This window comes from Orcinus orca, chromosome 5, assembly GCF_937001465.1.
Source record: "Orcinus orca chromosome 5, mOrcOrc1.1, whole genome shotgun sequence".
In the NCBI taxonomy this organism is placed as follows: Eukaryota; Metazoa; Chordata; class Mammalia; order Artiodactyla; family Delphinidae; genus Orcinus; species Orcinus orca.
Genome location: NC_064563.1, coordinates 50,957,454 through 50,971,291, shown reverse-complemented (window position 1 = coordinate 50,971,291; position 13,838 = coordinate 50,957,454). Strand labels below are relative to the sequence as shown.

Here is a 13,838-nt window from a genome sequence, read left to right as displayed (position 1 = left end):
AATTTTTATTTACTTTTTGTGTGCTTGCTCCCATCAATAGCTAAAACAAGTTATATTTCAAGGAAGGTATTTTAATGTTTAAATCTAGAAGAAGTTTACAGTTGAGTCTCATTGGAGTTGAAACTATAAATCCATCCAGCTTGATTTCTTTTTATGGCAAAGATTAGTTTATTGATACCACTCTTAACTGATAGCACAAATAATGTCATTAGACATCTGCGTATTTCACTAGAAGAAATTACATTGTGTGTGTTGGATTAGAGCTATTTTGATTTGTTTAATACTCTAAAATGCAGTGCCTGTGTACACATACATACTAATTTCATTAGAATATATCCTGCCAAATCATTGGGTTAATGAAGAGAATCAGTGAAGCAGCACCATCCTTAGTGGTTTTTTCTCTTCTTTCCATTAAGTATCAGTGTGGTTTGGAAGGGTATATTTGGTCATTAGGGAGGCAGGATGGGGACTATTTTAAGCATCTTTGTGGCCAAAGAAAAGAAGGAAAAGTGATCTGTTGCACACTGTAGTATCGATAAGGCAAAAGTCAGTTTTTTAGCTTTTCTGATATCAGGAACAGAGAGAAATTTCTCCTGTGTGTCCTCATAAAGAAGACCCTCTCTGAAGTAGTATATGGTATATACTCAATGACATTCATAAAAGAGATAAAATAATGAATTTCATTAAGCTCTTTCTTATAATATCTTTATATATAAGCTGATGTTTTAACTCTAAAGTACAGTTAAAAAGCAAACTGTGTTTAAAGTTTGTGATTATTATAGATCTGGCTTAATACATGGGTAATTTTATCCACGGCACTGATTCTTAATTGGGGATAGTGGAAGTTATTTGGAGGAAAATATATTAGTTTTGCATTGATTTATTCTTAATTACTATATTTAATTTGTTAGAATTTCAAATGACTTTAAAGGAGGACATGCATTAAAAAGTTTAAGATTTTTGTAATTTTTATACTATAACTTATTTGAAAAAGATTTAAAAAACCTTGTTTCATGTTTCTTGCCCAGCCATATATCCATATTTATATCCATATATATATATTCATGTTTCCAGTTCTTGGTCCACAACAACAGTAATATTTATCAAGCTTTAATATCTAGTTTTGTTATCTGGAGAAAAAGGATTAAAATAATTTTTCCAAAGATAAAACAATACTAGTTAATATTGTCTTTTATGATATCTATCCTGCTGTTGATTCCTCTTCCCTCTGGGAAGTTCTGATAGTGTTGAGAATCATTGCTCCACAAGAGTGGATGTTAACTGCCTTTGGGATAGTTTCCTCTCACTCTTGGATTTTTCAGAAAAGTTGGACAGCAGAGTTTAAGGTTGTATTCTGAGGGATATCTTGAAGGTATAGATAGAGTCTCTGATTTAAGGGTAGATATATTTGTTTTGTCAACTAGAGTCACTGATTAAATTTAAGGCTTTTAAGATTTAAAAAAAATAGCTAAGATGCTAGACTACTGTTCCCAAAGTATGTGCCGAGGCACTCCAGGACCATGCAGCAAACTCAGAGTGGCATCGTGGGATATTTTAAAAATTTGAAGGAACACAGTGATACTCAACATTAGGTTGACACTGTGTGAATGACTCTCTTGAAATAGTTTGCAGCTTCAGCACATTTGATTGGGCTACGTTCCTTTCAATGATGTCATATCTTTGTGAAACTGGACTTTGGGCCACTGCTATTGATAGAATGCAAGTATCACAAGAAAATCAATGTACAACAGGAAATGAGGGTGGAAGGGTCTAATTCCAACATTTGAGAAATTGTGCAGTGCCCAACAGGTGCACATGTCTCGTTAGGGATTGTGGTTATTTAAGAATAAAATAAAATATTTTTCTTTCAATTCGTGTAATTTTAAAGGTTACTAAGTTGTTAGGATGTAAGTATTCATTAAGTTGTTTGTACTTTACTTAATACGCAGCACTGTTAGGTATTTCTTTTGGTACTAAGAGCACTGTGAACAAGAAAGTTAGGGACGTCTGTAAGAACTCTGTAATGCTCCAGCTTTGGCATTTGGGGACTGCAAACGAACTTGGTATTGAAAACTTTGTTCTCAGGCTTTCAGCATTTAATTCTTTCAGTAGCTTATTATAACTTAATCAGAGAGGCATTATTTTTCTTTTGGCATTCTCTGGAAGCACATAGAGAATGCTCCCCTGCTTTCCAAGATAATTCATTATGTAGGTAGATTTAATGCTACTTAGAGAAGATAAACCACTGTTATCAAATAGTGGCTTATTTAATTAGTATACTATATGTTATTTTGTGGCAGTTTACCAGATTAATGATGTTGATACCGTCTTAAGCCACATTTGTACAGCTTTGCTTTTAATGGCAAATCTTATTTATTAAAGTAGATTCTTCTTAAATATATTCATGAGAGGAAAAATCAAAACAGGTTATAAAAGAAACGGAATTCAGTAGGACGTATTTTATTATTATTAATCAACTATCAAAATGATTTTCCTGTATAGCATTTGACAGCAGTTAAAATGGTCCCGGGATTGAGATAAATGTGTATATTTTTTCTCCTTTCATTCCATAACCTTTCGGTTTTTGGTACTTGAAATTAATGAGAAGCAAAAGTTGTCATAATGTGAAGAGCAATAGGAACCAAATAAAGCTGAATCTGCAGTGATACCAGATTGAGGAGGCAGAGGTTAAACATAATTGGCACATCAGGAAGCAAATAGATTGCTGTCTGATAGATCATAAGTTGTGTTTCTGTTTGCTATTTAATATCAGGGCAAAAAAGATAGGAAATCAGCAGCATAATGATTAAAATTGGCAGGCATCCTAAAAGAAACAGAATGTGATTATAAAATTTTTTAAAATAAAATGGGACAGAATTACAAGGGAAAACCAAAATCTCGAAAATTAACTTTGGTAAACTCAGAACTCTTTACGCTCAATCTTGAAATGACTAGAAGATTTTAGTACCGTAGAGAGTGTAAGTAACATCGAATCAATGCAAACTCATTAGTGAAACAAGCTCAGGAGGTAGTAAAAGGATTAATGATGTTCTGAAAGCTAGTGAAGGAAATACTCTTGCTGCAAAAATAGGAAGTGAAAATCGTTGTGTGGGAATGTAGTTAAGGGATCACATAGCTTCAATAAAACCTCCAAAAGGGGCTTCCCTGGTGGCACAGTGGTTGAGAGTCCGCCTGCCGATGCAGGGAACACGGGTTCGTGCCCCGGTCCAAGAAGATCCCACATGCCATGGAGCGGCTGGGCCCGTGAGCCATGGCCGCTGAGCCTGCGCGTCCGGAGCCTGTACTTCGCAACGGGAGAGGCCACAACAGTGAGAGGCCCGCGTACTGCAAACAAAACAAAACCTCCAAAAGACGGGTTATTTTTTTGTTTTGGTTTGTTTTTCCTGACATTCTGTTAATTTAAATGTAAAGAATCTGCAAAAAAATATCGTGAGATGAGTTACTGCTTGATCCTCAAGTCGAAATAGCTAAAAAAGCTAAAAATCTTCAGTGTCTTTAATCTATTGAAAAAAGTAATTGAAGAACTACCAGTATATATATAATCTTTATTTCTACGTTTGTTATTAGTTTAATTGCAAGAGAGTGTAAGTGAGAAGTAGGAAATGTTAAATAATTTATGTTGAAATGGAAAATGGGACCGTGTCTGTAATAAGAAGTTGCGGGTGCACAAGCTGTACCCAAACATAAGTCAGTGCCATCACGACACCTGCTTTGCAAAGATTTCTGCTCTTATTTATAAGTTGATCAGTTTAAGGAGGTCCCAACAGGTTCTAAACAATTAGGTTTTGGCTTTGAAATGCTGATTTAGTTTCTATATTTCAAAACTAGCTTCCTCTTTCTTATAGGCTGAAAAAGAAAATCCAGGACTCACACAAGACATCATTATGAAAATTTTAGAGAAAAAAAGTGTAGAAGTCAACTTCACAGAGTCTCTTCTTCGAATGGCAGCTGATGATGTAGAAGGTAATCAGAAAGAGTCTTGTTTAGTTCCTTACAGTTGTTGAAAAGCTTTTCCTCCAGATCTTTCTTATTTGATAAAAGGGACTTCCTCCCCTTCTCCCTTCCCTCTTATTGTTATTGCTATTGTTTTGAAAGTGGGAAAAAATAAACCCATATAAAATAGAAATGTAGTTCTTATTTTTATTTTATATTTGTCAGATTTAATTACTTGAAGTAAAGCATTTGTTTATGCTGCATGCTTTAATTTTTTCCCCTACTGATTAATATGTTTGATGAGTTCTAGTTTCACCAAGAGACAAGCTGTTTGGAATGGTTATTTTATTTTGTGTTGACTTTATGCAAATACCAGTTTGAAAATAATGAGTTTCTTCTTTTTAAACTTTAGTATTGCGTATTTTTTTTTCAAACACAGATTCGAGAGAACAATGTAATAATCATCCTTTTGGCCTCTTTTCACATTTTTGCTTTTTTAAATAATTAGAAATGGGTTTCAGTTAAATTTAGTTTAACTGAATTAAATTCAGTTCCCACTAATTTAGAAAAACATAGAGGTATAATTTCCCATGTTTATTAAGGGAGAACAAAAGTAGATGTAGATGTTTTTAACTGATTCCATAAATTATGAGAAAGTCCTCATCATTATTCTAGATTTGAGCATCTGTAGCCTGTTAGGCTGAGTTATATTGAAGAGTTGGTAGAGTTGTAATGTTTCGAAGTCTATAATGAATCTGGTAGTACATTCAGTATAGAGGTTTTTATTAAACTCATATTCCCCATTGCCATTGTATTTGTTACAAATGTTACTTACTTTAAGGTTTCCTTGTGAAATTTAGCTTGAGAGGCCTGAAAAACTTGATTAGGCCTCCCTTTTAATTTTTATTTATTTATTTATTTATTTATCTTTTTAATTTTTAAGGTTTCATGGGTTTCCATTTACCCCAAATTGAAAATGTTCAGTCTTTCATTTTCTGATATTTTATTTGGAGGGAGCCCTAATATAATTACAGAACTAAGTTGAACGGTAATGACTTCTGGTTTGCAACCTTGTCTTCCCTAATTATCTGGCCTTTATCTCCCCCCTCCCGCCCCCACCTCCTTGACCAACACATTGGAAATTCTTAGACTTGAATTTGGCAGCAAGTTGCATGATTTTTTTTTATTATGTATTTTATCAGAGTATATGATTGAACGACCGGAGCCAGAATTCCAGGACCTAAACGAAAAGGCACGAGCACTTAAACAAATTCTCAGTAAGATCCCAGATGAGATCAATGACAGAGTGAGGTTTCTGCAGACAATCAAGTAAGCAACTTTTTGTTTGGTTCTTATTTTTTTTAAGTACTTCAAAGGAACCACTCATTCTTTATGTTTTACTTTGGTATGATATTAAATTGAAATTAAAGAATTGAAAATTTTAATTGCTGCATTTTTATTATTAACTTCTAAACTGTGCCTTTGGCTTCTGAGTACAGTAACATTTTTTTAGAATGTTTAAAAACAGTGAAATATGCATAAAACTGGAATGCAGTTTGAACTTCGTGAGAAATGGAAAAATGTAAATGTCAGATTAAAGTGAAGAGAGGAGTTGGATAAATTATAGAGATTGATAACAAAGAATACCAATATTGGTTTTTATTTCAGAAATGGTACAGGTCATTAGCATAATAATGTATGCACCCTTAGTGATAAATAGCACTTTCTAATGTTGACCAAATGGTGAACCTCCAAAAATCCTTGCCTTTGGGATGTAGGTTAAAAAAGGCTGAGAACTGTGTGAGGCCAGGAGGCTGGTTGATGGGCAGCAGCAAAAAGGGTCATTCTCAAGCAGGGGCATGAGTGCCTCAACCCAGGGGCACTCTTCTCGGGGGTGAGAGGGCGGAGGAATGAGGGGGAAGCTCCAAGCATAATTTCTAGGTAAGTATTTTCAAACTAAAGAGTCAGATAATTTTCTTCAGCCTCAATGGGTAGAATACAGAGAAAGCCGGGAATAACTGTAGTGGCACTATCAATGCAACCTTTTGGTGAAACCACAGGTAGAAATTGCTAGAAAGGAAGAACTTAGCACAGATCTTTTTCTGGAAGAAGCTGCATCATACATTGTATCTTTAAAAAGCTGAAAGAGGCTGCCTTGGAATAAATATTAGCATACTTCTCAGGGGAAGAGTATTCCGTGTAATTCACATTGCAAAATTCTATTTTAGCTATTTGGCCACCTATTTTGAGTGGGTTAGAGGGAGGAGTATGACCCATTTTAGAAAATAACGGTGATAGGTGCCAACCCAGCTATCAAGGAGTGACCCTCTTCTTTTTGGTCCTCTAATTGAAGATCAGAAAGTACAAAAGACTTCATTGACTAGCCATGTCACAGGGGATAAACCCTAAGGTAAATATTTTACCTTTATTGGAAAGCCCCAACTTTCTTTAACAGTTTTTAATACAGCTTTTTATTTTCAGTTTGGTATAAAGTGAACACGTTTGGCCCATAAAAGGATAAATTATCAGTGATCTCAAACACAGCTGTTTAAACACTTAGTTCTAAAATTTTCAAATAATTTAAGGTTTAATTTATTTTGGTGATCACATGCTACATTTCTATAACTTGGTTTGAACCTAAGCAGACTGACTCCAGGGACTTCTCTGCTGCTTCCCAATTATAGATTCATAACGTTGATCTAATCTGGTGATTGAAGAAAAGAATGTTTCTGCTGTTTGGAAGAGGTGTGGTAAAGGACATCCTATCTAGGGTGTCAATAGGAAAGAGGCAGAATGGTGTTGTTGTAGTTGAAGCTCGGATAGAGATGGTAGGTCCGGAGCCCTCATCTTGCTACTTTGATACTCTCTTTCCATCTTAGGAAGTCCTGGAGGCATCTCTGCTAAACCCAGTGTGGCTCTAAAGAGATACCGTTTGAAAACCAATTTATTAATAGCCACCTTTTGATCAAAAGGGAGTTGAGGTCAAGAGCCTAAGAGTCTTGTCCTTAGTCATTGACAAGGGCTGAATTGGGGTCTTGTCTCTCATTTATGGGGCAATAGTAATATTTCATTTCTGTTTCCTGGAGTGTACTCAGCCAACTGAATTAAGATTATTGGCAATTAAAATTTATTTCATATCCATTTTAGGAGGGATAATTTGCCATGGAAAGTTTGTTGATAATGTGTATTGTTTCTGAGACTGAAATTCAACCATGTGTGTATTAGCATGGATGGCTAAGGTATAATTATTTGTATCACTGATATATATTGATAACTTTTGATATATATTGTTACCAGTGTTAATTGTTTGACAAATTAGTGGATAAAATTGCACAAAAATATAAAATGGTTTATCCTTCAAGCACAACATATTGTACAGTTATTATTTTTCTTTAAAATATTTTACTTTCTCATATTTAAGGTGGATATCCTCTTCTTTCAAAATATTTTAACAATATTTTTCAATAAGCATGGATCAAATACCTACTATACCAAGCACTGTACAATATGTTATAGGAGAAAAGATTCCTGTCAGCTAACAAATATCCATATATTTTTGTATATATCAGCAGACTTAGGTTTGACTCCCCATTCCAGCGTTTTGCTGTGTGACCTTGGATAATTTGCTTAGCTTCTGTGATTCTAGTTTCTGCCTGTGAAGATGAGGGTAATAGTTGTGAGAATTGAAATGATATACATGGTACCTAGCACAGAACCTAGCATACACTCACAGCACCTAAAGCATTGTGAAATAAGATTTTTTTTCCCTCTCTCTATGAAGTTGATTAGGAAAAATGATCCAGCAAACAAATTATTTTAAAAGTACTTTTGATTAATGAATGTGTTTGACTACATTTGAGCTTATGCAAATATTTTATAAAATTCATTCTTAGGATACATTCCAATTAATGGATGACTAGTGGAAACTGGTGATTTAATAGTCCAGAAAGCTATGCATTTATCTGTTTACTCTTTTTTTTTTTTTTTTGCGGTATGCGGGCCTCTCACTGTTGTGGCCTCTCCCGTTGTGGAGCACAGGCTCCGGACGCGCAGGCTCAGCAGCCATGGCTCACGGGTCTAGCCGCTCCATGGCATGTGGGATCTTCCCGGACCGGGTCACAAACCCGTGTCCACTGCATCGGCAGGCGGACTCTCAACCACTGTGCCACCAGGGAAGCCCCTGTTTACTCTTTGTAATCTACATTTGCATATTCAGAGGTGAAAATTTACCAGCGTTTGGTTTTGATGCTGGCCTCAAAATAGCTTTTCCGGAGGTGTCCAGTCTAGACCAAACTAAACATACAGTGTAGGAATTTCCTTCCTTTAGAGTGTTTGTATAAACATAATTATACAAATTTGGTGGATACAGTTAGAAGCTTTACTATTCCATGCAGTTTTTTTAATAAGATGTATTATGTTTCTTCTGATGCCTGTGGTCCTCTCTTTCAGCGTATATGTTCCCCAGAGTTGCCCCCTTAACCCCTTTAGCAACCTGCAAGTTGCTAAAATTCCTTTCTATTTACACATACTATATGTCCTGTATCACAGAATCTGTTAACTCCAAACTGCATATAATTGCATTATAATTATTTTACCCTCAGGTTTTCCCCAGTTCTTTATTTTGTTTGTCTGAAGTATTTTGTGTGTGTGTGCCGGTATTTTCTCTTATAGGAGACAAACCCTCTGGTAGTTACTAAAATAATTTAGCTTCCCTGGTGCAAACCTTAGTGCCATAAATGAAAATGCTGTTCCATGTACATACAGATGACATAATATTTGACATAAATTGCTGCAGATTGTTTTAGAAAAGGCCAGGCCTAGGGATAAACAGCCTTGGTCTTTATAAAGCTCCGTGGCAAATAGTGGATCAAGGATTAACTCTAGGTTCTGGGTTTCCAAGCAGTGGTTTCCAAACCTGGTTCATCAGCAGAATCACCTGGGGAGATTTTTTTCCCTTTTCTTTTCAAGTACATACAGACTCCCAATATTCATTAAAGTACACAAGAAGGTATGGTTGTGTATAAGCAGCTGTCTGATCACTATAATTTTCTTTGTTGTATCCCTTTTGAATAAGCTGATTGTGGGTTTGAAGAATCTTCCATATTCAGAGATTTGACATTTTTTATTTGTTGAAACTAATTTTTCTCACATAATGGGATGGTCATATGACACCATTTTATTAAGCAGTAGGGGGCTTACGCCCATCACAGCAATACAAAAGGATTCAACTTTCTCAAAAACATAAATGAAAGGAATAGTTAATGTAACTTAAAATTGTTATTACTAGAGGCCAAAAAACAAAAAAGAGTGGACAGATGTAATTATGTAAATTCATTATCCTGTTTGAATATCTAATGTTTTAATGTTTCAGCCTGATGCCAATATTTGAAATACAAGAGGTAATAAGGAAATAGTTATTGAAATATTTAATAAAAATATCATTACTACTTCAGAATAGGCTAAAATACTTTTTTATACCAAAATTCTGTATATTTGTAATTTTTAGAATTTCCATATGCTTATTTGCTAGAAATAAGCTGTGAAACACACACGTACACACAAAAACCTGGACACGGAGCCTTTTGGTTTTCTTTAAATAGTATAGCTGAAATGTTTTAGGTGTGAAATAACTGAAATCTGAGATTTGTGACTAAAAAGTAGGTAATAAAAGGTTATGTTTGGGGTGGTCTAGGTTGATGTTTTACTAATTCATATCTTCACACTTGCATTGCATTTGAACAGTAGAAGTTTTTGTAGCAATTAACAGCTAAGAATGGATGTGAAAAAGAGAAGGTTTGCCTTAGAGACGGAGAGCCTATTTGAGAATGCAGAATTATAGTAAGTTCAGTTTGCCAAAATATTACTATGAAGTTAGAACATGGAAATTGAAAAGGGCATAGATACAAAAGATAAGAAGACTTTTTAGAAAATGGTACATGGATAGGAAGAATAGTCAAGTCAGATGAGAATTATTGATTTCTTCTCTCTTTCTTTAGAAAGGGGAGAAAAGTGCTGATACATATATACTCAAAGGATGATTGCTGAAAAGGTTAAGGTAGAAGAGTATTCTGATATTGTCTCCCAGAAATTTAAATATATTTTCTGAAGCAAATAATGTCAGCAAAAGTTTGGAAGAGAATAGATGTGTCTTAAGAGAGAAGAGCTACATCTGAGGAGGAAATATTTTAAACATCAGAACTATGTTTGAAACTATGTTTCAAAACTACATCAGGTCTGTAATTTGGTGTTTTAAGTACAGAAATGAGTTACATGTAATAGCAAAATTTCATATAATTGTTCATGAAATAGCAAAAGTGGATGATATGGTTGCTTGAATTCACCTACATGAGCCAGAAAAAGGAAGAATTGTAACCGGAAAAGGTGAGAGGCAGAGGTATTTTCTTATAAATTTGAGTGCGTAATGCTGAATGAAATGTTACTGATTTGGGAAAGGTGATGTTAGTTGTGCAGTGTTTTGTCAGCAGTGCAAGAGTAGCTGGGATCACAGGAGGGTACAGGCCAAAACCCCCATTCAACTAGCCAGTCAAGTATTTGTGCTTGATGCAGTGTTCATATGGTAGTTAACAGTGCAATGATTCTTTAAAAAAATGTAAACTTCATTCAAATGAAACTGATTTTAAGAAGATTCTTTTTTCCTCACCCAACAGGGATATAGCTAGCGCAATAAAAGAACTTCTTGATACAGTGAACAGTGTCTTCAAGAAATATCAATACCAGAACCGCAGGGTAAGTTTAGTAGAAGCCTTGCAAGCTGCCACCCTAGATATTGGTTTACACTTAGTCATTTTACTGAACTAAATAATAAGACTGTTGAATTATTGGAAATGGTTTTGTATCATTAATGACTGGGTTTGTCCTTGCGTTTAAATATGCTGTTACATATATTTAAGTAAATACTCCTAAAAATGCTTATCTGTAATATAAGGTACGTTCGTATTCTGTGTAATCTCCTGTCTTTGACTTTGGCTTTTGTGTTAACTTCTCTGTTCTTATTTAGTATTTTTTAAAATTATTTTTGATGTCTGCAGGCACTTGAACACCAAAAGAAAGAATTTGTAAAGTACTCCAAAAGTTTCAGTGATACTCTGAAAACCTATTTTAAAGATGGCAAGTAAGTATTGTCATTTATCATCCTTTTCTTTTAAGAATTAGAAAATTATGTGGTTTTATATGATACTAAAATCATATAAATTAAACCCTTTTACTATATTATTAATACTTACCAACTTACTAAGATAGACTGTTAAAAATAGAAAGGGAATGGTTGATAATCCAGCCATGACTCTAGTCTGGAGCAGGAGTTGCAGACTTTTTCTGAAAAGGGCCAGATGGCAGATATTTTGACTTGGTGGGCTTGTTGCAGCTGCAGCACTTCACCTCTGCTTTTGTAGTGCAGAAGCAGCTGTAGACAGTGTGGAAACAAGTGGTATTTTTGTGGCTGTTTTCTAACAAAACCTTACTTATAGACACTGAATTATATAATTCAGCTGTCACATCATAATATTTTGATTTTTAAAAAAATTTTTACTCTTTCAAATGTAAAGTATTCCTGGCTCGCAGACCATACAGTGAGTGAGATTTGACTTACTGGCCTACTTTACCAACCCCTGAAGCAGTGATTCTCAAACTTTAATAGCCTCAGAATCACCTGGAGGAGGGCTTGTTAAAGACAGATTGCTTTTGGGTTCCACCCAGTTTCTGATTCTGTAGGTCTAGGGTGGGCCCAAGAATTTACATTTCTGAGAAATTTCCAGATGTCATGGATCCTGCAGGTCTGTGAAGAACTGCTGCACTATTGTTAAAACAGTGGTTCTCAATCCTGTTTGCACATTACAGTCACTTGGGTTCAGTGTTTTAAAATCCCAGTGCCTTGGCCCTACCTTCAGAGATTCTGACTCCATTGGCTTGGAATGGGGTCAGGGTTCAGGTGTGTTTTTGTAAAAGTGCTTCACGTGTTTTTAAAATGCTGTAAACGGTTGTGATCCACTGTCCTGGAATAGGGAGGGCTTTCTATAAGACAGGAAGTATACTAAAAAGGTAAATATGACATTATTTTAAAATTTACGTACACTTGGCTGTAGAACATTCTAGAAAGCCAAGTAATCTTATGTGATTTATGTATAATACACATGTACATATAATGTATAAACTGATGCAGAGGCTATGTCTTCTGCAGCTTCATACCTTACAGAGAATTCTTTGTACCTCAAGTAGAGTTTTGTGGACAAGACCAATTTCCTACAGTGCTTGAAGCAGAAGAATAAGTGGTGATTATTTCAGCTCTAATTGGCAGGGACCTCTAACATCCTATCCCACCATTGACATTTTAAGATCCCAATATCCATGTCAAACTATTACAATATTACTGTAGTAATATTAAAAAAATAATAAAAATACATTAGAATGGTATATTGATTTTCATAATTATTTTAAATAGTTCAAACAGGTTGAAATATTTACATTTTATTCTAACTTAAAGATATTGAGCTAAATATTATTAATGGTTTTGTGTTGTTTCATACTACTATTCAGGTTGTCTAGGGGAAATGTACCTTGTTGACTTAGTTTAATAAGCTAGCAGGTGTGTTCTGAAAATAAACTTACATCTATTTTTCCTTGGTCTCCCTGCTAAGCCCAAATAACCAAAAAACACATTAAAAGAATAATTTGCATTAAGAAAATTATTTATGATACTGATTAATTGAGAACTATCCTGGAATAAGCACACTGAAAGGTATAAATTCATTTGGAACATAATTTTCATTAATCTGAAATTACTCTCATTCCTGTTTGTATGTTAGAATCACTTGGGTTCAGTTTTTAAAACTCCTGGTGCCTTGGTGCCATAGTTATTTTTAACAGTTTAAACAGGCATATGGATTATTCAAGCTCTCTACTACTTTTTCTCCAGCAGCTTGTTTAAATTACCATTATTTGCGTATGAATAATGTGCCACAAGTTTTGTCCCTGTTTCCTCAAAATTGAAAATTATTAATAGAGCCTGATCTTTGAGCCATTTTTCAGTAGGAGGATGAATTTGCATTGATTCATCTAATTCTTCGTAGTCTCCCTTTTTTGAGGAATGTTTAGGATGAAGATACAGTCAGCCCTTAGTATCTGCAGGTTCCACATCCCTGGATTCAACCAATTATGTATTGAAAATATTTGGGGAAAAAAATTCCAGAAAGTTCCATAGCATTTATATTGTATTTACAGCTATTTACATTACATTTACATTGTATTAGGTATTACAGGTTAGAATCTAGAGATGATTTAAAGTGTACCGGAGGATGTGCATAGGTTATGTGCAAATACTACACCATTTTATGTAAGGGTATTGAGCATCCACAGTTGTTGGTACCTGAGGGGGGTCCTGGAACCAGTCCCCCTTGGATACCAAGGGACAACTGTACAAGCTTAGCTTTGCTACTGAGAAACTGATAAGGCCACTCAAGGGGACTAGGGCGTCACCTCTGTGCTCCAGGTCATATGAAAATGGACTGATAGGAAATACGGTGCAGCATTAAGTAATTTTTTAAGAACATATTTTTATATATTGTGGACTCATAAATATTGAAACCATATGATTATTTTCTTTTAAAAGTATATTCTAAAAGTAAAATTCTCAGTTTTTTTTTTTTTTTTTGAAAGAAGGTAAGAGATTGGGATGAATCAGATTCAAAGTAATGAGCTTTTTCTTAAGTATTTATCATGCCCATTGATATACAGATTTTGAGACTGAGTATAATGTTTTAGCAGATGTTATTTTGGTAACTTCTGTGAAACTGCAGCTGGAGACTATGTTTGAATCCTCTTCTTTGGCCAGTTATTTTTTTGACCTATAAGTGAACTCTGGTTGTTGA

The 13,838-nt window shown here is 34.7% G+C and overlaps 1 protein-coding gene across 2 annotated transcripts in view; it reads left to right on the top strand.

Moving 5' to 3' along the window:
• Nucleotides 1–13,838, top strand: part of PDCD10 (programmed cell death 10) — a 39,362-nt gene that overhangs the window by 24,763 nt on the left and 761 nt on the right. For both annotated transcript variants that reach the window (XM_004270581.3, XM_033429586.2), the window contains exons 4-7: nt 3,867–3,984; nt 5,157–5,283; nt 10,623–10,701; nt 11,004–11,086. In XM_004270581.3, the coding sequence (XP_004270629.1) occupies nt 3,867–3,984; nt 5,157–5,283; nt 10,623–10,701; nt 11,004–11,086 (407 nt within the window). The remainder of the gene's footprint in view (nt 1–3,866; nt 3,985–5,156; nt 5,284–10,622; nt 10,702–11,003; nt 11,087–13,838) is intronic.